Source organism: Apteryx rowi, unplaced genomic scaffold (genome assembly GCF_003343035.1).
Source record: "Apteryx rowi isolate R43461 unplaced genomic scaffold, aptRow1 scaffold_230, whole genome shotgun sequence".
Taxonomy (NCBI): Eukaryota; Metazoa; Chordata; class Aves; order Apterygiformes; family Apterygidae; genus Apteryx; species Apteryx rowi.
The window spans coordinates 95,503-121,732 of record NW_020448642.1 but is presented as its reverse complement, the minus strand read 5'-3'; the positions used below and the strand labels follow the sequence as shown (position 1 = coordinate 121,732).

General features: G+C 35.1%; 1 protein-coding gene across 6 annotated transcripts in view; it reads left to right on the top strand.

Moving 5' to 3' along the window:
- Window positions 1–26,230, top strand: part of HACE1 (HECT domain and ankyrin repeat containing E3 ubiquitin protein ligase 1) — a 73,727-nt gene that overhangs the window by 1,989 nt on the left and 45,508 nt on the right. For 3 of the 6 annotated variants that reach the window (XR_003253485.1, XM_026065711.1, XM_026065715.1), the window contains exons 2-11: window positions 2,494–2,548; window positions 3,802–3,891; window positions 5,781–5,885; window positions 8,878–8,953; window positions 9,251–9,382; window positions 9,815–9,897; window positions 12,651–12,747; window positions 16,800–16,901; window positions 19,823–19,929; window positions 23,965–24,211. Coding sequence is in view for 5 of the 6 variants with exons in the window: in XM_026065711.1 (XP_025921496.1) it covers window positions 2,494–2,548; window positions 3,802–3,891; window positions 5,781–5,885; window positions 8,878–8,953; window positions 9,251–9,382; window positions 9,815–9,897; window positions 12,651–12,747; window positions 16,800–16,901; window positions 19,823–19,929; window positions 23,965–24,211 (1,094 nt within the window). In the remaining variant the exon portion in view is untranslated. Of the gene's footprint in view, window positions 1–2,493; window positions 2,549–3,801; window positions 3,960–5,780; window positions 5,886–8,877; window positions 8,954–9,250; window positions 9,383–9,814; window positions 9,898–12,650; window positions 12,748–16,799; window positions 16,902–19,822; window positions 19,930–23,964; window positions 24,212–26,230 lie in introns of those variants that run through there. The other 3 variants (XM_026065713.1, XM_026065712.1, XM_026065716.1) reach the window with 3 other exon arrangements.

Below are 26,230 nucleotides of genomic sequence, written 5' to 3'. Positions count from 1 at the left end.
TTTTTTTTTTTTTTTCATACATTTGAATAGCTTTAATTGGAAAGATGGAGAGTTCACTTCTGCTGTCTGTCCTTAATCCGTGAGTTATAGTACTCTCAGGTAATGGAGAGGTGTGTTTGCACATCCGTATGCTGAAGAAGGGGCTAAATCCAGATGCTTAACTTCTTGTGCATGTGTTGTAGCCATTAGGGTATTATATGGGTGCTCTTGGCACATCTTCCTTAATATTGTGATCTCTGCCAAAATCAATACAATTTCTGTTATAACACAAAGCAGCATGTGCATCTGGTCAGGGGAGGATTCTGGATGATAGATTTTAAGTGGTTTTTAAGTGCGCATGAACCCCCAAGTCCAGGCCAGTGAATACACTGAGCTGGTCTTGCCAACAGGAAATAGTATTTATTTTTTCATCACTCTTCTGAAGTAACCTTCAGCAGGCGTTTTTGGATGCTTAAGAACTCAGCAAAAACTTCTGGATTCTACTGTTAGGGCCCATTACTAGGAAAACTAGACTTTGCAGACCTAAGTTGTAAGATTTTAGGTCTTTGTGTTTGTTTGTTTATTTTTTGTTTTGCTTAGGCATTCATGACTTGAAATGCAAACAAGTTAGATAACAAATAAGTTCTGTAAGTTCATTAGGCGTATGATGTTTCTTCTCTCCCTTGTGTCATGTAGTTTTACTTTGAGTCAGTAGGAGTTTGTTTATGAAGGGAAATAATTTTTGCCAGAATAGTCACAGAAGCTCCTTAGTCCCAAACCCTTTTAATTAGTTCTGTACAGACAAAAACTCTGGGAAACTCTGCATATGCTCCACAGTGTAGACTCTGTTAATAAAATAGCAAAGAGCTTAGTGTTGCAAATATACCATAAGCACCTTTTATGTTCTGACTGTCTTCAAATTTAACTATTATCTCTTTGTAAATCACTATACTTGAACAATAGTTAAATTTAATTAAGATCAATCTTAAACATTTGAGTTGTGTGCTCATATATTTAAAACTTTTTATTAGTGTTTTTTTTTTTTTTCCTTATCTCTATTCTTTAGTAGAGCATGGTTGTGAGAGCATGCAAGAACGTCATGCTCAGATTTAATTGATGCTCTCGGGTTCTGTTTTTTGTTTTAATTAGGGACCTTTCTCTTCCTGCCAAGAGATCTGTGGAACAGAGCTCAAGCAAGAAGAAATTTTTTCATTTGCATATATTATGGACTAATCCTGGATACATTTAAAAAAATGATTGAGTCTTTTCCACAAGTGACACCTTTACTTAGTATCAGTTTAATTTTATTTCCAAAACTTCTTTCTATTTTTTTTTTTTTTTAACTAAGCATCAAATTCTAGTGGTATGTGTCAAGGATGGACTGATGCTTACAGAGCTCTGTCATAAGGAGTAAACTATAGCCTGTTCAAACTTTTGAACTTGCTGACAGTTAGTGACTCACTGCAACTTTGAAACTTAATTTGGTGTTGAGAGGCTTACATCTCTTCCACCATGCGTTCAGAATAAGCAACATTGATTTTTATAAATCAGAGTTAATATGATTAGTATCATTAGTTATCTCATTTTGGTGTTCAGAAGTACTAATAAATTAGCATTGCTTCTTTCTTTTGTTAGTTACAGACAGACTGCTTCAAATAGTGGGTAGCAGCAGTAAAAGAATTTTGGGGCAGTAAAGAAGACTAATAATGAATCTTATAGCTGTAGGATGATAAGTGTTTCTCCGACTTCATTTGATAACTCTGAAGAATTATTTATTCAGTATTTGATAAATGTCAGCTTGCCTTATCTTGGTAGTATAAATAGTTCACTATGTGCATGTTCACTATGGTGCCTAAAAATATAAAAAGTTACACCTCTTCGGGTCTGTTTTAATTCTTCCTGTTCTGACTGCTTTGTAACTTTGGAATGTTGGATCAATTAAGATGAGGAACAAAATGTTCAAATTAAAGTTTGATTGGAACAGTCCTGTATTTCCATATTCTACCTGGGTTGCCAGTAAGTGTAGTCCCTGCAATCATAGGTTGAAAATCAAGCTGAAAGAGTCTGTGCTCCCAACGGTGTACTTTGCTTCAAGCTAGAAAGTACTGCCTAACAGTTATTATATATTAAAGCATTTTTTCTGTTTTGCCAAATTCTTTTTTTTTTTTTTTTAATAATAGTGTTTTACTCCAGAAGGGCTATCAGTGATGAAACAGGCATGTGGTACAAGTGTATATGCAGTGGAAGTACTGACAGAAAGTGTGTTAGGTGAATGCCAGTCTGTTTCCACCACTGATCTGCACCTTTATCTGTTCTGGCCTTTTTCCTTGCCTTCAAACTTGGGATGTGAAAAATGGTGGCTTTTTCTTTATAATGTAGTTGTAGGTACCTAAAACCTATAATAATAATCTGTTGAACCATAGGCACTTTAAAAGGTGATTAAGTGTTGCTAGATTAACTTATTTTACATAAAAGATCACTTTAGGATAATGGAATAATTTAATTTTTACACAGATAATGAAACTGCTGTCTATACGTTGATGCCAATGGTTATGGCTGACCAACACAGGTGAGAGCTTTTTTTTTTTTAAGTTTCCTGGGTTTTTTTTAAGGCCCTAAGAAACAGCATGTTTGTTAGAGTTGCAGCTACTAGAGCACTTTTGGGAGTTCCGTTGCTGAATTGCTGTGCAGGTTCACAGAGATATCTTCTAGCTGAAGCTAGTCTATTCATGCATTCCCGTGTATTCTTACCTGAGTAGCCTTTTGGAGTTCAGAATTAGAAATTTATTGTTCTTATGCTTTAGACTGGAACTGGGAGATGTTCTGTTGATGCACATGGAGAAATTTGGCCAAGGATGAGATAAAAAAGCATTGCTTTGTAACTGAATTGTAGCTTCAAGTGTGTGTTTATTGATGATATAAAAGCTCTTAGTCTCATGTTGCTGGCTAAGAAATATATGGAATAAGAATTGGACAATAAGATTGGTACTTCTGGAATTTCCTGGATGAGCAGCTGTTTCTCTTCCCCAGTAATGGTTGCTTGGGACCTGGGGGCTGTGTAGTGCCAGTTAAGTGGTGCTGCCTTCCATTGAGCTTTGTAGGCAAGCAGGTAGCACCTCCTGATGAAATTGTAAATTGCGTATATAATCAGGATAAACATATGTTCTACTACATAATATCTTGCTGATAGTGTACAAGGGTTTCAAATTATGTGATCAGCTCGTTACTGCAGGCTAAAATCACCACTTCACTTGCAGTCTGACCTATTTAGAGATGTTTTATCTTTACTACTGTCATGATTCATTAAGGTTTGAAGGATTCTATTTAAATTTCATATCCTGTTATCATATCATGTGTTTTCCTACATCATCATCATGATTTCATGTATCAGTCTTCCTTCTGAACTTTGCCTATGTTTAGGAAAGCTGCTGGATATCTGGATAGGATGCCTGTGGTGAGATAAGGAAGAAAACAGGAATTTGCAGTTTTTCAGACCAATGCTAATGATATGCTTGTTTTCCATATCTGTAAAGAAGTTTCCATATCAGTAAAGGCCATCTGGTCTAGTTCTAACTAGCTTACATTTGAAACAGTTGCCCAGTGTCACAGCTTGTCCTTATAAAAACAAGGAAGAAGTGAAGAGTTAAAGTATTGTTAATATGCAGATTTTTAAAAGCTTTTGGATCTCTTGTTCAGAAGTTAGCTGGAGGAAAAAGAAATGGTGATGAAGTAAGAAACAGAGTGCTTTCTTGTAAGTTACAGTATATACTTTGGATATTATGAACTTTTTTTTTTTAATTAAAAATATTTCTCTGTTTTAAGGTCTGTCTCAGAGCTGCTATCAAATTCAAAATTTGATGTGAATTATGCATTTGGACGTGTGAAGAGAAGTTTGCTTCATATTGCAGCAAAGTAAGACTTGTTTGAGTCCAGTCCAGAAGTTAACAATGAAAGTATTACCACAAATCTAAGGCACTAATGTAAGCTGGAAAACTCAGTAGTATCAGTTTACTTTTTATTTTTACACTTCTTTTTGTATTTTGTTTGTTCACCCCTATTGAGAGGACAGATTGTACACATGGTATCAAATGGCTTTCCAAATTCTACTGAGGGGAAGTCTTGGTGGATTTTTTTTTTTTATACTTTCTTTGAAAGCTCGATCTGAGAGAAGTGTAGCCACTACATGTGTTCTTAATAGCTGACTTACCCATGCTTTTCTAGATTTAAAGAAGCCTTGTCTGCCACAGCAGGTGCTGCTTGGTTTTTTGTGGTTGTTTTTTTTTTTTTGGATGTATTTTGACATGCTGTTCTCTGTGGGGAGTGTTTGGATACTCATTAGGAAGCAACTGTCCCAAATTACTTTGTGTACTCATAACTTAATTGAAGAAAACTTTGTCATTCGCTTCTAGTAATTTTTTGTACCCTGGATAAAGGACTTAACTGGAAATTTCAAATTCGTCACCTAGAATGACTTATTATCATTTGATAACTGAAATCAGATGAATATGTGTATATCTGTATAGCTCTTCTATGGGATAAATTACATTTCCAAGAAACAATCTGATTAACATTTTTAATAGAAATGAACCAAATAGTTTTTGAAATGGCTTTGCAGAATACTGACTTAAAACTAAGGAATAAGTGCTTTATATTCGAGTCCTATTCTAAATATCTTGGATGTTCTTGCATTTAAACTTTTGGTAAAAGAATATTGAAGGAGTGTTTTGAAGGTGTATATACTTTCTGCAATAGCAGGTTTTTGGGCACACTAAAGGTAGAACTTCCAGCTTTTTTTAAGCAGGCCATTTTAGGAATATCTTTTTCCTGAACATTACATCTTGGAGTTATATGCCTTATATAAAATCTACTTAGCAGAAGAAATATAAGCTAATTTTAACTTGTATCTGAAAAGCTTCTTTGAAATGTTGTCATCCTATTGATCATGGGAGATTGCGTAAACATCTTCTGTTTCTACTTTTTGTGGATTCTCTCATATCTTGGCTGTCTATTGGGTATCTCATTAAGGTGCTGTTTTTGCAAGTTATTTGTTGTACAGCTAGGATCTATTTTGGGGGGGTTGGTGTGGAATAGTTCTGTCATTGATGAGACTGTTAATAATGGATAAGCCAGTCAGGACGAATACAAAAAATACTATATAGTAATCAGTTCCTTCTCCTGGAGAGTTCAGGAGCAAGATAAACCTCTAATGCAAAGTTTCTGTATTATAGGTGACACTGGTTATCTGGAAAAGCTGTTCTATTATGAAAAGTAATAAGAAGATAGATACAGATTCAAAGCAAATAGAAAATAAGTAGTTGTATGAGTTTTAGCATTTTTCTGTTCTTTAAGCTTTTAAATGCAACTTCTAGAAACTGAAATGTAACAAAAAATGGTACTAGAATTGTTGTTTAATGAATATTTCAATCCTGTGAATAGAATAAGGATAAAGGGGGCGAGAGGTTGTAAACAAAATGTTAAGGGAAAAGCACATTTTAAGCAGTTTTCAGTTTAAACAGTTAACAGTTTTAAAGATTCCTTGTTGGGATTTGAAGTCACTAAAATCATGTAGAAGGCTAATACCTGTTTTTTAGTAAGAACTGGGTCGTAGCTTCTACTGTATTTAAGTGTCTTTCCTTTAGCTTTATATAACTTGAAATATGAGGGTGTAGAAACAGTTCATGTTAACATCCTTTTGTGTTGAATGTGATCTGTACATAGTACTGTTGTTGTACGCACATCAATAATAGACTTGGTTTTTAAATATTTTTATTATAGTTTTTCCCTTCCTTATCTGTTCTCAGTTGTGGATCAGTTGAATGCCTTGTCCTATTGTTAAAAAAAGGAGCAAATCCAAACTATCAGGACATTTCGGGATGCACACCTCTTCATTTAGCAGCAAGAAATGGGTAAGAAAAAAGTTGTTTGGTTTTCTTTTAAAAAAAAAAAAGTGTACATCATGCACTTGAGTTGATATGTTCTGTAATATTTTTGTATAAGTTAAATAAAACACTTTGTTTTTCACTTTTGGAAAGTGGCATATTTACAGTGAACTTGGAGGTTGAGATTCTTATTTTAAATATTCAAAAAATAATTTTATATGTGAACAGGTACGTCTGAAGTGGCAATTGTTATATAATCATTTTAGTGTTTTCTGTTAACCGGCAGCTGAATGGTCGAGGATGTTTGATTTCGTGACTAACACGATGATCCTTATTTCAGACAAAGTGTGAATTTACCTTCCGGTTAATTAAGTAAGAAAATATTTAGAAGAGGAAACTGAAAGTGTTTTTGCTGTTCAGATTGCTACTCAGAAATGTTTCCAAGGAAACTTTTTCTGCAGGGAGAGGAATACAAAATTTGCATACCACAGTATTAAGAGAGCAAAAAAAAAAAAAAAAAAAAAGCCTATGAAATGGAAAATGCTCTAGTTACCTTTCCTGAAGTCCCTTGAATATCTGCACCAAGGTATCTGCAATCTCATCTACCACAGATGCAGCCAAGTCACTAAGCTCATTAAATCAGTCTTTGATTTTGGGAATTAATGAAGATTTCCACTGTTGAAGAATTAATTTTTTAGCTATCNAAAAGAGGAGCAGTGAGCTAACTCCTTTTTGTATTTGATAATGAACTTCAGTTATGTTGCTGATTGTCTAAAAGAGCATGTTTGATAGAAGAATTTTACAGTAAAAATGCTTTAGTTTCTCTTTTGTAATTGTTGTCTCTTTGTTCAAAGTTTTAAAGACTCCTGTGAGATATCTTCAAGTTTGTAGGAGAAAAACATATTACATAAGTCAGGGCAATGCATGCGAGGTGTTAGTGTGTATGACAGGATATGTTGCATAAATTGCATTCCATTCCTTTGCAGATGACCAGTTTTATTTCAAGTCCAGTACAAAAGAACTGGACTTGAAAGTGCAGAAAAAACATCACTATATACCTATATATATAKAGAGAGAGAGCGATACATATAGATATCTATCTCACAGTTCTTTATAGCTGCAATATTTTCCAGTTGGAAGGTGGTCTTCAACATTATCTGCAATGCAAGGGGTGATTCTGGGACTAGATGTATGTTTCTTTTTTTAAAAGGTTTTAATATTATTTAATGACTTAAAATTTGCGTGAAACTAATCTGTACTGCTCAGGTCTATTTGTGCCATCCATCATCTAGTTTCTACCTTTGTAATTTATTCATGATTTGGACTGTTATCTGTACATGTTTCTTGCATTTAGATTACCACTTCTCACTTGCGATAGGGCTACTTCTGGAAAGCCTTTGCATTGCTATTCCTGAGAGGACTTTGTGAATTGAAATTAAATAGGAAAGAGGTGGAAGTATAACTATTCAGTCTCTCTCRAGATTTTAGTTGCATGCATAATTAAAAAAAATAAAAAAAACAATGTCACTTGAGAGATTATTACTTTTGACAAATAATAGAATGGGAATGGAAATCTCCTGTTAGAAATATGCTTAATTTGGCATAGTTCAGCTTTAGTAGCCTAGGTCATACTGAAATTAATTCGCAGCAGAGTTTAAACTCTAGGAACAAAGTGTCTGAAGTTGAGCAGCTTGTCAGTTGAAGCAGCTCTTATGTTATTTGTGATAGATTAATTGTGTAACTGATCATGTCTGAAAAAAGAAAATGTTTAATAATAAAACATTTTTCAGGGGAGGTGATACTGCAGTTACTATGGGAAGTGTTTTTAATGGCGTTTGAACATTTAAGATGCATTTACTATGCTTTCTAGTTGCTCTCTGAGACAAATACCAGTTTCTTGTTTTGGCTTATCAAACAATTTCTTTTCTCCTCTTCTTGTGAGAAGACAGCTTTAGCTTGAATAAACTGTGTCTTCCAACTGGATAATTTTTATTTTGAAAGTAAAGTGTCACAGTGTTAAAAATAAACCAGTTTCCAGCTCTGAAGCTAGTGATGGCTTTTTGCTTTCCATCGTTATGGAGTTTTCTGAAAATCTGTTTAAGTGACACGTGAAATTTCTTTCCAGTAAAAGTTGGCAAAACTACCAAGTCTTTATTAAAAAAAAAAAAGTTTTAAAGATCTTATTTCTCAAACTATAGTATGTGGAAACACACAGCTGTTAATGATACTATTGTCTTTTTCATTTTAGAGCATGTATATGGTACAGTAACTGAATTATAGTAGGGCCAATACTTCAAGGGAGGAGGAGGAGGTATTTAGTGGCTGTTAGGTATGTGGAAAGAGTATCTGTAGGAGAAGGGAGAAAGAGCCAGTGGTACCTGATCAAATGCAGAAATTCACATACAGGAGATAGTTATGTGGAAGAGAAGTATGAGAAAGGTCTGTATGAGAAGAAAAAGTAAGATCAAACTCTTTAAGGGTAAAGCATTTACAGAACTAGAGAACATTAACAGACCAACAAAATATGAAATAGGAAAAACACCTCTATTTTTATGAAGGCAGTCGTAGTTGCTGAAGATTTACTTAGCGTTACAATGAGCGTCTTATTAAATAATGGTGTAGTGGTGTACTAAAGATATGTTCACCTGAGTGTACTGATGATGATGAACTTTATGGATTTCCCTTATTTGAACTCTAGCTTCTTGTCTTCAGGGTGTAGTTCATGCTCAACTGAAACTACTTAAGTAGTTAAGTACTTCTACACTCTCCAAAAACCATTCAGCTGCACAATTATGATTTCTCCCCACTTGATGTCATATGCCACACTTGCACTGTGAGTGTCCAGTGCTACTGATGACTGTTTCTCTTTTTTAGGTGCTCAGTACTGTACTCCTTATAAAGTAAATCTGCCAGCTTTGGTTTATGCATGTGATGAATTAGTGAGGGGAGCTTGAGAAGATATTTGGTCTCTGTAAATCATTTTGCATGACTGGGATTTAGTGTATTCTTTTCTTTACAGCCAGAAGAAATGTATGAGCAAGCTGTTGGAATACAGTGCAGATGTCAACATTTGTAATAATGAAGGCTTGACTGCAGTAAGTACTTTTAATTCTAGTGGTGCTCTTAAAACGAATGCAGAATTTGAAGACTCTGGTTTCTTAAGCCTCTTCTTAAGCCTCTTCTGTCCTACATGTAACTAAGGAAAACTGCTGTGTGTCCAGTGCCCTTAAGAATCGAGAGATGTGATCCAAACATCTAAGCATGATATGATAATCTTATTCAAAGCTTTTCTTTGTGAAAATGTTGACAATAGTATAATCAGGTTTAAAATCATATTTATGAAATGCTAATATCATTGCTAAAGGAAACACATATAATTGTTTTGTACTTAGATTCATTGGTTGGCTGTCAATGGACGAACAGAATTGCTTCATGATCTTGTACAACACGTCAGTAATGTAGATGTTGAAGATGCAATGGGACAGACAGCGCTTCACGTAGCTTGTCAAAATGGCCACAAGACAGTAAGTTTCTAAACTTTATTATCGCATGTTAGAGTTGCTAAGAATTGGATATTGCTTTAGTTTTTTTATTTGTTCTTGTTTTGTTTTATGCGCACTATAATGTTTAGAAATGTGAAGAATTCTATTGTTTGGCTTAGTAAATGATATTGATTGCATACACTTCTATGGGAATAACTAATTCCAGGCATCTTTGGGATTAGCCGAAGTTCTATAAAAGGCATCATTATTAAAATGGGAAGCTGTAAGAAAGCTTTATGAGCAATAACAGCCATGATTCTCCAACTAGTGTTTAGGAATTTTGTTTTTGAGATTCATTACTGGAAATTAAATCCTTGAGTATAGTTAGAGATGCATGGTACTAAATAACTGTAAGCCAAGAGATGTTTCTGTTGATGTCTTCCTAATGCTGGCATTTTTTTCTGTTCCAAAAAGACAGTGCAGTGTTTGCTAGACAGYGGTGCAGATATTAACAGGCCCAATGTGTCAGGAGCAACTCCGCTCTATTTCGCTTGCAGGTATAGTATTCCTAACTTCTGAATATGGAGTAAAAAGATGAAGTTGAGTATTTTGGGAATACACAGGTGCAATAACAGAATTATTAGAAAGCACAAAAGCGAGGAAGCATAAAAGCTGACTTGTATTTAATCTTGCCTCATGTTTGAATGTAGTTTGTTGCTTTATCTAAATGCTTATCTTTAATACCGCAGGCTGATATACCTGTTTCTAACAGACATGTTAAATACATAGCTGTGCATGTTCTAGCATGAGTCATAAATCAGACTACTGAACTTTTCTCTGAAAAAATGAGATCTACCAACCTAGGCTATTTTGAGTAGTATTTTTCTTTTTCTATGGCTATTTAAAATCAGTGAATTGCTAAGATAAGAATTTGACAAGCTTTTTGTACTGGGTCAATATTCTTTGCAAACAGTTCTCAGAGATTGTTAAGCAGTGATAACCTTCCTGCCTCTTCCTTCCCAGACCATTCATAAATACAAGTCTGCCAGGCATTTTTAAGATACCATCTAAATTACTGTGTGGGTGGGTGGGTGTTTTTTTTTTTTTTTGTGGGAAGACCCTGTATGTATGTTGAAAAGTAGGAGTAGTTAGGCTAATGATTGCTACATTCATCAATTTATAAAAACAAAAGTTTTCATAGGGTAAGTTTGACTATTCTTTAATGTACATTATGTCATTATAGTGTACATGAAATGTACGTATCTGCCTTAAAGATGTAACGTTGGCCTGAAATTATATTGTCACTGGTCAGTTCTGGTTTCTTCATTGTTTAGTTTTATTTCAAAACTAATCACATTTGATTAATGAGGTCTTGTTTTAATTGGAGCCTTTCAGCTATTTGTTAGAACATTTACAATTCTGTAATCCCTGTGCTTTGGTTACAGGTTAAATAGTTCACCTATGATTAAACACTAATATAAACAAAGGGAGAAATGGACTGACCTGGTGGCCTGCCAAGGGTTATGTTGTGGGAGCCCTGGTCTGTGGAGCTCATGTGTGCTGACTCTTGGCAGTTGAAGAGAGGGAAAGTAGAGAATAAATGGCTGCTAGCTAATTGAATGCCTGGGTGCTTAATGTAGGGACTGGTCTTGGCACCCGCTCTAGAAGAAGAAAGTGACTTGCTTCAGCTCAGAGCTTTTCGTGAGAAAGGAATGCGTTGCAGGTACAACACTGGTATTCTTTTAGCAATGAACAGCTGGAGCAATTGGAAGGGTGGAATGAAGAGGATGTGTAGTGGAAGTAAACAACTGTTATTGTCAGAGGTACCACTTGATGCCACCCAGGAAGAAAGGCTACACAGGTCCCTGATGGAAGGGTGTGGTAGCAGTGGCTGGTGTTTGCTGGAGAAAGGGTACCAGTGCTCAGAGTCTGACTTTGAAACCCCTGTTCTTCAGGGTGTTAAGTGGACATACTGTGCACTTACTCTGGAGGTTTACAATGAAGAGTGCTTCAGAAGGCTTTTAGTCTTAGCTCCTACCAGCTTCTGGTAGCTGACTCTGAGTGTTTGTTGGGGCAAAGTCTAGTATGTTAGGTTAATCTACTGGTTTCCTGACCTGGAAGGACATGGAAGAGGAGAGCACAGTTGGGAACTGTTGAGAGCCCGATGAAGATACCTCTTGCCCCTCAGCTTTAATTGTCCCTTTTCCTCTGTTCTCCCAGAACTGTTAGTATAGGTGGACTTTGTGTATTCCAGTACAGCAAATATGAATTTGTGTTTATGTAAGGGGCACACCACAAACTAATTTATGATCTAAAACACAGTTGTAAAGCTTGTAGCTGTAGCATTAGTTGGTATGTCTTTTGTACCAGTCTTTCATTTCACCCATTAGATTTCTCGATATTAATTTTGCTAACACATGCACTAAATATCGGTGAAGGCATGTGCTCAACTAGACTTTAAGGTGTTCTTAATAAAGTTAACATCTCTTCACTGGTTTCTAATTTTTCATTTTCTTCAAAAGTGTTTTGGAAAATAATGTTCTAAGTGTTAAGGAATATGTAATATACATTTCCTTGAGTCAGGACTGCCACAATCAACTATTCCAATAGGCCATCATTGGCTACAATAAAATAACACCAAACATTATTTATAAGTGTCTTATGTAACATACAGAGAGACCAGTGAGAGTGTGAAGTAGACTCTGAATGGAATAGTAAAAGTCATCACCCTTTACATTTAAAGACTAGGCAAAACATTCAAATTTACTGCTTTTAAAAAGCAATTACTCTAAAAGATCACTCTTTGCTACATCTGTTGTGCAAAAGATTGACACTTTATCAATTAAATATTTTTATTAATCTCTTTCTGATAGTTAAAACGCAGTTAGACTTTTTTTCACAAAGATTGTGTCAGAATCTGGGAAGAGTGAGCAAACAACTCATGTAGTAAAGATAACTTGCCCTGTGAAGTAAGTTAGGGTGTAAATTTACATGGAGCTCTTTTTGTGCCAGAAGTACAGCTCATACAGATTTATGAGACTAGACAAAGATTGTTGCTGAATGGTGAGGACCACTCTGGTTTCATAAATGGGCCATATCTGGGCAGTGTTGCTGTATGCTTCTGCAGTGACCTTGAAGTGTAGTAAAGGAATATCAACAGCGTTATCTTTCATCCCTATTTTTCTACCATGCAGCTATTTGTGTTTTCTCCTACCTTATTTTGCTTTGTTAGTTGGATGAAGTAGAAACAGATTTATCACTCTTGGATGAAGTGCTGTATTAACTCTCTTTCTTCTCTGGTTTTTAATAGTCATGGTCAGAGAGACACAGCACAAATCCTTTTGATGAGAGGAGCCAAGTATTTACCAGACAAAAATGGCATTACTCCATTGGATCTCTGTGTACAGGTATTGAATTAGCAGTGCTTTTTTTCTGTGAACTTCTATCAGTTTATACAATATCAGCTGATTAATGTTGTCTTTTTAATATGAAAACCTGTGAAAGATTATAGTCCTTTTGCAAAACAGAATTGCAAAAATAAATTTCAACCTTTAAGTCAGTGGTTCCCAGTTTGTACCCTTTGCAAAGGTCTTAAATGGGATCTCATTAAATGGGATCTCATTAAAGGCTTTAAAGACTTTGCAAAATTGGAAAAACAAAGAGTTTGCAGAACTCTGTTAGACTAGAAAGTTTGGAAATTCTTTGTCTGATGGTAAAAAGCTCTGTTTAGGTGTTTGTGTGCTTAACTGTTAAAAAGTAGGAGGTAAAGACATTCAGAAAGGAGTAATTTTTACCACCTTAACTAATATATTTTCTTTTCTCTTGAAGAAATGTTACTATTAAAAAAACAACCCCCCGCCCTCCCAAACCCTTACATGCTGCTGGCTGTCCTACTTTTCCAAGGTATTCCAACTGCTACATCTGGATGATGAATTTTGAAGAACAAAGCTGTTAAGTCTGACATGTTCTCAACTGCTGTAAAAAACACYCTCTTTCTAGTTTGATGCAAAATGTTGCTTGTACTGCTTGCTAGTGTGTCTTTCTGTGATTTGTGAACACCTATATATTTTTCAACAGGGTGAATTTTAAGGTTAATATGTAAATAACATGTAATGAAGAAAAGGAAGATTTTAAACCTTTTGCTACTAATCAGCAGAGTAGAAAACTGAATTGGAGACTAAAAAAAAATCATTGCCCTTAGTGGGCATCATGTAAACCTGGTGATTGTCTAGTTGGATGAAGTTGCAATACTCAAATCTTTTGCTGCGCTAAGAGATTAAAATATTCTCAAGTTACTTAAATCCTGAAGATTACTCATTTTCCTTAGGACCTGTAGTTGAAGTAGCTATCTGTATCTGGTAGTGACTGCTGTTTTCAGTATGTTTTGAGATATTTTTGGAATATTTAATTCTGAAAACTGTATTGCATTGATTGTCTGTGGAAGGTCTTGATTAAGTTAGGTTATTGACAGCATTACTTTTTGGATATGAGAAATCTTTAATAAATCCTCAACTCCAGTCTCTATTTTATGATTTTTTTTTTCTTTTGACCTGTTCCTAGAAAAATAAGGATAGAGCATATTAATAGAAATAACAATTTTGAATTTATTTCAAGTCTTGATTGTACTATAAGGTGTCAGGTTCCAAAATTCATGCTAGTGTTAATTAGCTTGCGTCCAGTTCTTTGCAAATGCAATAAGGTTGGTGCTGGCAACAAAGGAACTAGCTATTTTCGTTTCCAGAATAGCAGGTGGAAAAAAGGTGGTGTATCGTTTTAGAAGTGTGTAAATATGCCATAAAAAACTCCATGTAGCAACAGGAGAGAATCTTAAGCATATTACTGTCTTTGGGTCACTTTAAGTAGAATGCCTGGAATAATTAGAAGTACAAGATTTTGAATATAACACTAAACAGTTCTTTGTGTTTTTAAACATACTTTTCATGTTTTATTATCAAAACTGTGTATTTTCACAATTAGTTTCTAATGCTTAACTCCTTCAATGGGACAGATTCTCTGGTTGCTTTAGATGGATTACTCCATCTTGCATGGATATTACTTATGTATGTTGATCTTTCTTTTTTTGTCCTCTCTTTCCTCTTACAAAATATTCCGAGTGTCCAGCTGATACCTTGCCTTTTAAAGAGGATTCTGCCAAAATTCCATTGAAGAAGTCAGAGGTCTCCTCAAAAACTTAGTGTGGAATATTTTCTTCACATAGAAGGATGTCCTAACATTCACCCTCTTTTATATCTGTGATGAAGCCCTACTTCTGGTGTTTGCAGGAACTTGGAGTATATTTAAGTGTTCTTTTACAGGAAGCCTGTGCCAGTGCCACTTTAATGGAATCCCAGTTAATGATTTAGAGGATTCTGACAATGATATTTCATCTGAGAATATCGAAGAAAGAATCCTTCATGTTGCAAAATGTGCTTTCTTTCCTTATTATGAAAACTCTTTCCCTTTTCTAATGCTCATTTGCATATTGTTCTTTTGAGTATTGGCATATATATGTGTGCCATATTGAGTATGCAAGGGTGTGCATGCTTTTCCAGTATGTGTCAGGAAGGGACATGTTCTCAGTGAGGAGGAGGGTAAAAAAAAAAAGGGGAAACAGTCATAAAACAATCTCAGAAGAACTTGTAAGTTCTTCTCTTAAATCATAGTTTTCTTAGCTATTTGCACTAGACTGAAACACTCAGGTAATTAATTCCTTGTGGATTATGGAATTTTGTACATCTTTGTTTTCAAGGCTTAAGGAATTGTCATTACTTTTTTTTTTTTTTTTTAAATCTGTAAAAATCTCTGGTGTGAGAGTCAACTGTAGGTGTATCTGATACCGTATCCTTCCCCTTGCGAAGGAAGTACATGCAGGAGAGAGATAGAAGGTGTGTAAATCATTTAAGGGAAGAATCCCCCAAAGTGTAACCTAAACATAGCTATACCTGATGAACAGGCAATGCATCTTCTGAACCAGAACCCCTGACTCATGGATCCAATTACACTTCATCTTAAGGTGATTATTTTCTAACGAGGAGGTGGTCTATAAAAAATGGTGAGGTTTGTTTAACAGAAGATCTATCGCTCTCATCTTCTGTAACCCAAAGCTTTAAAAGCGTCATAAGGCATCAAAAATAGATGAGGCATATTGAATGTGTCCAAATGATGCCCTTCTTCCTTTGTTGTGACTGGATTTTCAAATGTCTGCTTCTGTCTCTATTTTTACAGTTCCTGACAGGCTAAAAAAGATGGGCACCACTCTCAATATCCAAATTCTAGTGTCCCCTTCCCCCCCCCCTTTTTTTTTTCTTTTTAAGGTATGAGTAATGACACCTGATGTTTGCCGTTTCCTAGTGATGGTACTGCCTTTGAGATCATGTAGTCAAGACAAGCTTGTGATACTAAGTAAAAAAGGAGAAACCAAATGCTTTCTTTCATTTTACATCTAGGGTTTTACTTTTTGCTTCCTGGCTTGCTTTTCCATGTAGATACGTGTTTTTGGTAGACTGAAATTGTAGATTCGTATACTCCTTGCCAATGTGATATAACCACAAGTTTGGGGAGCTGACTTATATTCATCCTTGTGGATTCTGAATTGTTCTAATGTTTAGGTCCTTGGCACCAGAAACAACTTAATATTTTGTCATTAAAGGAATTGTAAACCATTGTACAAACAGAAAGGGACCTCTAGAGTTGCAACACTGAATGAATTACATAGTCAACATTTTTTCATTTTCCAGTGTTGAATTTGATGTTTGCATTCAAATGTCGGGTGCCTCTTTCAAAATGCAACTGTGTTAAATAAGATTTGATGTAAATAAGCCACAAATGCAAATTCTGTTTTTTTCCAAAAAAAGCAACCTTTTTCCCAAAAGGTTCTGGGAAGTTAGTCTGAGCTGTTGATTTAGGAGCATATGTGGAATCATATTTGTATAATAATTTTAATGTTAGATGACCCTTTAATGGGTTTATCCGATTTCTGCCTTTAACAAGTCAGATTTGTGCTGTATGAACATTTGGAAAAAGTATTTGTTTTGAAGGATGAGATTCCAGATGTAATTAGCTGGACTGTTGTCATCCATCAACAACAGGAAGAGGAGCTAAGTGAGCTAAGTGTTGCACTGTTCTTAATCTCTGGTGAATTATCAGGGGAAATGTTGTTCCAGTGTAAAGTAACTGTGGCTTTCTAAAGCTTCATAAATGAGGAGAAAGGGAGGGGATCTGTATGAGCTGATAAACTGAAAGAATTTGGTTATCAGTCTGTCTTCTCCCAAACATCGTGTGATATCTAACTTTGACACTTTATTGAATTTCAGTTTATTTTAAGATTAAATTTCTGCATTAAACTTTTTTTTTAAAGCTATTTATATTCCTCAGTAGGTTTTAACACCTACAATGTTATAAAACCCAAATTCTTATATTTGTTTTAATTAAAAATGTTCTTTGAATTATTGCTTTTTAGGGTGGGTATGGAGAGACTTGTGAAGTCTTAATACAATACCATCCTCGACTTTTCCAGACAATAATTCAAATGACGCAGAATGAAGATCTACGGGAAAATATGGTAATACAATATTATGTGTTGCATAGCCACAAATCTGTCTGTGTTGTGGAGATCTGATTGTTTAATATGGGTGTTCTGATTAGAAGACGCTATCAATACCACAATAGCTAGCCACTAAGCACTGTTTTGTTCCCATGGAGAATTTATGGTCTTAACTTAGCTTTGAACAAGAGAATTTGGGGTTAAATGTAGAATCCATTTAATCTAGTGTTCTAACTTTGTGAACTTGGCAAAGTGATCTAGACAGTATGAAAACTGAAAGGGCAGACCTTTTGCAAGCTTTCATAAAAATGGTGCTGGCAGAGCATTCTAAATACACAATTATTTTGTGTAATTGGGCATGTTTTCCTTCACTTGATCGTTACCTGCAGATATCCATTCTAGGATGTGTCTCACATCTTGAATCATCTAGAACGAAAGGAACATTTGGAGTGAGCACTCATCCTTATGAAGCTGATGTGTAAAATTAGCGTGTAAAAGACTGCAACCATAGTTTCTTTTTTTATTATTGCCATAGATGAAACTATTGCTAAACTGTTCCTTTCTCAGTCGTTCTTCTATACCTTGTTTATTGCATTATTGTGGGTTAGTGCACTCTAAAGCAAGAAAAAGGCAAGTAAAAGAATACTTGTTTCTTCAATGTTTAGGGGGAAGGAAGTATGGGATGGTTTTATCCTCCTTTCCAAATCCAGTTACTTATGGATTTTTAATACATTGCTTGTTTGAAAATAGCTGCGAATAATTGTACAGACCCTAGATTAAAAAAACAAACAAAAAAACTACATGTAGTATTGTGCAGTAAGGTGCTGGCTGCCACTTTACTGAACCTGGTTTGCCAGGTTTCTGAAGTTTGTGTTGTTCTCTGTAATCCCATTGCTTCCATTACAAGACTGAGCACTCACAGGTGTGTACAGAAACAGTGTTTACATTTCTGAGACTGAATTGACTTTTACAAGGTAAGATGATAGGTGAGAATTCTAGAAGAATGGGGGAATGGTGTAGAGGATTTCAAGTAAAAGGTAAAGTTAAAGAACTGAAACCACAGAACAAAAAAGACCCTCTAAAGAAAGGTAAATGAGAAAACATACTATCATAGAAGACAAGAAGGAAAAAAAAGTGTTTTCTGTCTGTGACTAGTGGTGGAGGTATACGTAGAAGAAAGATCTGATATTCACTGTCAAAATGGAAGAATATATTAAGTATGGTTCTTTTATGGCTTAATTCTGAGCTTTTCTGCCCAGAGTCTTGGTTAAGACCAGTTCGTTTTATATTAAAGTGATGACATGAAGATAAGAGACTAAAGGTATGTTAGAAGTCAGGACTCAAATTCTAAATTTTCTTGTAAAACTAAAAATATTATCAACACACGGCTGGCAGAAAGGGTAGGTTTCACTGGGGAAGGGTACAGGGCTCCTATGTTTAGACAGGAACAATAAATGTACGAATACAATATGGGAAGCTGCTGCCTATGGAGCAGTTCTGTAGAAAAGGTTTTGAAGGTCAGATGTGATGGTCAGATGGTCAGCAGACCAAAATCTCATGATTTTGAGATTGTGAGTGAGAAAGAATAAAGGAATTTCTGTTGCCTGTAAGACACGTGAAACAATCTTTATGCACTAGTCATCATTGGCTATCTTAGTTGAAATATCCTGTCCATCTTTGGAGACTGTGTTCATGGAACATGAAGATCAATTGGACAGATGCCAAAGAGATTAATGAGAATTATAAATATAGGAAATGTGGACTCTATGAAAAGGTTTGAAGAACTGAAGTTACTTAGCTTAAAGGAGCTTGGGGTAAGAAGAAGCTTGCTAGTCATCTTAAATATGTGAAAGGCTGCTCAAAGGAGCAAAGAAATAACATTTTACAGCAAATGAGATAAAGGTATTGCCATAGAAATTTGTAGCTAGAGATTCAACTTATCCATGAGAGAACCTCTAAAATAGTTAAGCATAGTGAAGTACTAAAAGAGATCATGTGCTGAAGCTGCAGAGCCTCCAGAATTGAAGAGCTCTTAAAAACAAGCCAAACAAATTAGACAAGCCAGTCTGGATCACAGATATAATTTTTCTTGTCTTGGGGCAGAGGGTTGGACTAGATGACCTCATGAGGTTCCTTTTCATCCCACTTTTCAGTAATTCTATGAAAAAGTTTACCAAGCTTTCTGAAAATGAGAGTGAGATAAGGGAGGTAACCACAGGGATGCATGAAGAGCAGTGTTGCTGAAGAGTTAATTTATCTGCAAAAAACTGCTTAGGCCAGAGAAAAGTGTGGAACAAAGGAATTGAAGGCAGAGCAGTGTCTGGGCATTGGCAGCCTCTAGTCCTTGTGAGCCAAATGATGGTGTTAGCAAGAAAAAGGGCAAATTAGAGAAGAGAGAGTAACTATAAGGAATTATTGATTAGCAGGATATGACTTCTTATCTGAGAGAGGGTATTCAGTGTTTTGAGCAAGAATGAAGGTTGTGAAAGCAAACTCTAGAATCCAAGGTTCATCTATACTGTGTCATAAACTAGCAGAGGAGTGAACTGGGGAGACAGGTAAATGGTAGAATTGTGAAACTTGAAGTAAGTGTGCTCTTAGCTTTCAGAATTTGAAAGTGTATTCCATTTATTTTTCAGATGAAAATAAGTTTAAGTTGTACAACTTACAACTATATGGCTAAGCATTTAGCATTCTTAGCACTCATACAATAATTATATCCTATAGTCTATAAACTGACTATAAAATATATACATTTTCTGTAAACTTGTTTGCAAGATGTAATGAAATGTTAGGTTAGACTGGATGTTGGATAATAGAGAAGTGTGCATTAACATTTCTAGAAGTTACAGCTAGCTTGGGTGCTAGTGATCTGAAGCAAATCTAAATCAAATGCAACTCCTTGACATTATGCAATTTCTTTTGTTTTAATGTACCAGTTGCGGCAAGTTCTGGAACACTTGTCTCAGCAGAGTGAAAGCCAGTATCATAAAATCCTAACAAGTCTTGCTGAAGTTGCTACAACAAATGGTCACAAACTGCTGAGGTAAGTGTCAGAGGATCATAAGTAGGTTGCTAACCTAGCTAGTAGTTAGTGCTACTTAATAGGGTTAAGAATCTAAACCATCTGTTGCTGGCTGCATGCTGGAATAGATGGGTCTCAAATCTGAATCTGTATGACAGTGCCTGTTTAGATTACTGCCTTCACAAGGATTTCGGGAGAGAAGGTTGGTGTCCTCTTCCTGTAGCTGCTGGCAAGTAGAAACTTGGGTTGTGGGGGAAGAAAAATGTTTTTTGTTTGTTTGAATTGACTGTATCAGCTCTAGGAAGGGAAGCTTTTTAGCAGCTGTCATTCCTTTTTTTCCTTTCTTCCTTTTTCTTCTGTTCCACGTCTTTACTTTCTGTATGCTTTCCTAGCGTGTTTGAGGAGAATTTTGTTATTTCAGACTTGTCTTATTTGTTAGATCCACTGTCCTTTTGTTTATAATATATATAAGAACATCTGCACTGCAGCAGACCAAAAATGCATCTAACAGTGTCTTGTCTCAGCAGTGCAAGTAGTGGTTACTTAGGAAAGCACCTAAAATAAACAAGCATATTTTCTTGGTATGCTTTACAAGCGTTTGTGGCCTCTGTTTGAGGGACTTCGTATAAAACACATCATCTGTAGTCTGTTGAAAGATCAGTAAAATTTGACAGTTTTCAATAGCTAGCAGAATTTGTTTTAACTCTTATGTCTATTAGAAGCTAAGGAAATGTTTTCTGAAAGGACTCAGGAGCATGAAAGCATGGTAGAAGTTCCTTAGTAACATGTTCTGGATAACTTTTTGGAAAAATGAAGGTTAAGAGATCATTTTGTATCTGGAGAGAGTGTCAGCATAGGCTGTAGGAGAATAGGATTTTGAATGCTTCTGTTTAGCTATTTGGGGGCTTCTAGCAGCCCATCAGTTAGCTGAGAGACTAAATTATATACTCTAGTTCTAGCTGCTTTTTTTCCTTCCCCATCAGTCATGTTAAGTTTGAATCCAGCTTGTAAATGGCAGGTCAGAACTCCTAGGCGTTGCTAGGGATCTCGTGACCCTGTTAATCACCATCTTGTTTTGAGGGGCTTTTGCTTCAAAGAATACACATAAAAGATTTAAACCCCACAAACTTTTAGGGTTAAAGTGGAAAGAAGTATTAATGCCATTTTATATTGTTGCTGCAAAGATAACTTTTTAAAGAACTTCAGCTGTTGGTGTGCTTAGGTGTGTAGTCAGCTTAACTTGTAACACATTCCTACTTCTGTAGAGCCAGTAGGTTTTCAACATATAAACTGTGCTAAAGTTTAAATCCAGCCTGCAGGAACGGGTTTCAAACTCGCTTTGTATGTGAACATTGTCAAATCGTGGGAGCTGGATTAGATCATGTGAGGCAGTATTTGTTTCTATTTCAATATCTTCAAAGATAAATTAAATTGGTTACTTTGTATTTAGATTTGATTTATTGGTATTGTTACTCCTTTATATCGAGCAATGTCAGTAAGGCTCTTGAAACAATATGTATGTGCTTGTACTGTCTCTGAATCTGAGCTGATATTTATTCCTCTATTGCTGAATGTGGATTCACTAGCTCAGGTTGGAGACAAGTTGGAAGCTTTGCATTGTGCTGGGTGGGAAGGCACTTCCAGATACCTGTGGCTAGGGCATCCTGTGGCCTCTTACTGGCCCACTTATATTTGGTACATTGTAATATGTCTCAAAGGAAATAGGATTATTTTCTTTTTCTGTTAAAAGATGCAGTTTTGCAAAAAATTGCATCCCTGATTATTCTAATTCTGTTCTGTGTTGGAGGTTTCAACCTCCAGCTTCAGCTAAGTATTTCTTAATTATTTTGTTATCAGCATAATGAGGATGAAGGTAGTACTTGGTGGATATAGACCTCTGAGCATGGGCCTCTTTCTGCCCTCTCCCTCTTCCAGCAAATAATAGGTGTAATATGCACACTCTGCATTACAACCTCAAATAATGATACTTCCATGGCTGAACTAGTATCTTCAGAAAGTTAATTTTGTGGGTGTTAACCCCCAGCCAATTGGTTTTGGGTTGGTTGGTTTGTTTTTTAAATCCAAAGTGYAGAAAATTTTTTTTTTTTGTAATTCTTACAGCAGGTAGCCTGGAGTGCCAATAGGCTTCTGGCTGAGTTGTTCTGCCTTGAATGTCAGCAGGGAGCTTGTTAAGCTAGCATTACCCCAAYGAGTATTTCCTCTTTCCAAGAAATAATTGTAATTTGACATAATGTGGTTTTGCAGGTTCAGATTGGGTTTAGCTGTGTGTTTATGCTAGTAAAAGGATCAGTAAACTATGAAAAGCACTTGAACCTTTTTCAGTTTATGAATGTCACGAGGAAAACACTGCCGAGGGATTATAAAGCTCAGTCAAAACATTTTTTTCCARTACTTAAGTTACACACAAATAGAATCTATGAACACAAGAAGGTAAGTAAAGATTTTCCACATGCTAATTTATAGCTGTGACCAGAGCTTCTGGTAAGTGTAAATAATTTTGAACTAGGTAATGCAAGTTTCCTGACTGGGGGGACTTCAGTGTTCCTACTTTTACACTGTTCACTCTTTGTATTGTTTTGTTACCCAGATTTACCAAATACCTCTCTGGCTGAAATTTAAATAATGGCAAGAAAGTTGTATTTTGTATATCGGTTTGGTAAAATCTATCTATCTATCTATATATTTTTTTAAATTTACACCTCACTGGTAGTCATTAAAATGTACTGACTGCTGTAAGCAAATAAGTTCTTTTCTTTACTCTTTATTTCCCCCTATACCGTAGGGAGGGCAAAGTGATGATAAAGGTACTGTGATGCTACAAATAGTCCTAGACACAATTGAACAGTGAGTATTATGCACACCTAATGTTAGAAATTCATCATGACATTTAAAATTTTCTAAAGGCACTACATTTGTGTTATTTATATTATTGTGGGAGATCTAAGATGCTTCTGCAAATTTGCCTGTAGGAGAATGAGGAAAGAGCACTATTCAGAAGTAGAATTCTGTGATCTAGTTTAGGTAGATTGAAACTAGATGTTTTACAGATTTGTGAATTAACAGATTTATAATCTCATCAGAGGCTTACAGCATCTTCTACGGTATCTGTTTTCTGGTGTATGCCGATCATATAGTTAATCATACTTTTAAATTTACAAATACTTTAAGGATAGAGTTGAATATATACTCACTTATAAATATTATCTCTGTAGAATTTTGTACAAGAAGTTTTAATATCTTGCAGTTCCTGTTATGTGTTCATATCGAATAATTTTTACTGCTTGGGTCTAAGGAAAGAAAAGTTGAATTTGAGGCTGTTCTGTTTGTACATAAACTTGTGGATATCTTAGATTCTACACTGTATTGGTGCTAAAGGAACTTTTACAGAATTCAGTATTGGCTAGTTCATTTAAAAAGGTGTAAAACTTTTAATATATTTATTGATAACAACACCAGTAAGTTTTCTTCATTTATGTAGTATCTTTTAGATCATTTTTCTTGAGTAGAAACAGTGCCATTTTTATCATCCTCATCTCTTATCTGACTGAGGTAGTTTATGGGCATTTAGGATAATAGGTGATGTTGGGCTGTGGCAGGATATCTAGTTGGTCAGTACAGTTTGACCAGTGAACTGAAAGATGCTATCTTTTCTGGATTGAAAAACATTTCCAACTGGGTATCCAAATTTATGCTTCATATGTTAAGGTCCTTTATAGTAGTAAATTGTGTTTCTGACATATGGTTCATAGGAAGTGTACCTATGCATAAAATCAAATTAAGTATTTTGCAAGATCTGGAATTTGCTGTTTTATTTAACTTCCAGTTAAAATTATGAATAGATGCTAATAAAAATGTAGTGTTTATGTTTGACTTTCTGGGCTGGTGCAGGGAATAAAAGTTCAAATTTATTAGGATTAAAACTTACGTTTTTTTTCAGCATGCGAATCAGACCCTAACATTAGGTTGTTTACTCCTTGATATGCTAAATTGTTTCATCTGGAAGAGAAACTTAAATATTCAATTTTTTTCCCCCAGCTTGTCAAGTAATTATGAAGCTCAAATGAAGAGTCTCTTAAGGATCGTGAGGATATTTTGTCATGTCTTTCGCATTGGCCCATCCTCTCCCAGTAATGGAAATGACATGGGCTACAATGGAAATAAAACTCCAAGAAGTCAGGTGTTCAAGGTCAGAAAAGTATGTGATGTTGTTAGGAAGATAGACGTTAAAGAGATGAATTTCACAAAGCATGCATTCATTAATCAGACATCTCATGAACAGGAAGTAAGTTTGGTTGATGTCCCTATCCCTTCTTAAGTTAAGTCTACCTCTTTTCTTCTCTTTATTTTTTCCACTAGATTCATTTACATTCACTGATGCACATCTCATAATTTCTGTTTATTTCTTGTTTAATTTTAATTTATTATTTATTAGATGCTTGAAGGTTTAGTTACTCAGTTGTTTTTCATAAACTTTGATTTTATTTCTAATTTTATATTTAACAGTGTAGTAATCTCAAAATGTGCTAAAATTAAGCAATAGAATAGATGGTATTAATGTAACTTCAGAATCATATTTAGAGGTTTATTGGGAGTTCATATGATTCAGTTTTATCCAGCTTCACAAAATGGACGGAAATAATTGAATTCTTTGTCTGTTCATTGTTTGCACTCTGATCATGAAGTTTTTTTCCCAAATTCCTGCATTTTATTATTACGTACTTTAAAACTTACCGGTTTACTACTACCCTCACAAGCTTATAGATTTATAGCTGCTTTCAAGCACTTGCTTTAGATGCTAGCCATTTAGGTGTTTAATTTCTGAAGGTTTATTATACTTGTTGGTGAGGAGTACCTAAATAGTAAGAACTGAAGGGTTTTTGTTTGTTTATTTTGTGGCCTATCTGCTTCCATCCTCTTGCACAGCACAATTCATATCTCCAAATTTAGATGCCAGTGATTACATGATGTGAACTTACCTTAACCTTTGCGTTTCCTGCAGCACTGGTCTGAAAGTGGTATATTTTAAAATTACTGCATTTATTTGATGATTTGGTGTGTTCATCAGATTACCACTAATGACTTTTAAGACAGAGCTACATTGATAAGGTTGTGTAAGGTGATACTCTAATTACAGCTATATTTAGCTAAGTAGCTCAATTTTTTTTTTTTTTTTTGAAATTCCTTCTCTTGGACGGAAGGATGATATTAGAATACTAGGAAAACAAACACAAATTTTTTCTGATAGCAAAATGCTTTTAATAAGAAATTGATTTATRTCATAAATATTAAACTAGTGCTTGGATACAAAAAAGTACTGTGTGAAAAATGTACATAATACTTGTCCTTCAGAATTGTTCACTGAAATGTTTTGAGCTAAATTGTCCCATAGTGAATTTAATCTGATTTTTCCAAAATCAGTGACCTATACAAATCATGTATCATTTTATTAAAGACAACATTTTTCCAATAGTTTTAGTTAAAATTGGCTAAAATATGCCAGATTAAGTAACAAGCAAATGCTAAGCATGTTTAATAAGAGTGTATCTACAGTTAGGCAGTTGTACAAAGTAGTCTGTTACACTTTCTTGTCAAGGTTTTAGGAGTAGCCGACTTCATCTCCCTGCATTTAGTTTTCACTTATAGCCTAAAAAGGAAAAAAAGCTAGGTTTCATGATTTTCAACTCTGGATCATTTCAGATTTCACTAAAAATAACAATTATTGAACTGCAGTTTGCAAAACAAGTAGTATTTCAGGAAAGTCACTTAGCTGTCTGGCCATACTACTTTGTATGCTGAAAAAAATTGTTTCTTAATTTGGTATGGAGTTAAGTCTTGTGCAGTAGACTTGTATTGCACAACTGACCTTGTCCCAGAAAAGTATCAGTAATTCTTAATTGTATAAAAACAATGTTTATAGTTTTAATAAATGAGCAAAATATATACTACTGTTGTATTAGCTAACAAAACAAAAATTTCAGGGTGGCTTTAAGTTTATTGTTGTTTTTATTTTAATGAGTATATTTATTTTAGAATTCTGAAAAACGGAGAGCTCCCTTCAGGCCAGTGTTTTCTCCTGTGATATTTCTTAGGGTGATTCAAATTTCAGAGTCTGAAATACAAAACTAGAGATTCAGACTTACTCTAGTCTGGCAATGGGGCACACTGGTCTGGCAGTGCTGACTTCAGCTGAGGTCAGAATAGTTTGTTCTTACTTGGATTTACAGTAACTGGGTAGTGGGAGATTAAACATAATGCTGAGTCCGTTGGACAACTTTCCATTCACTCTTCCTCCTATCTTCCC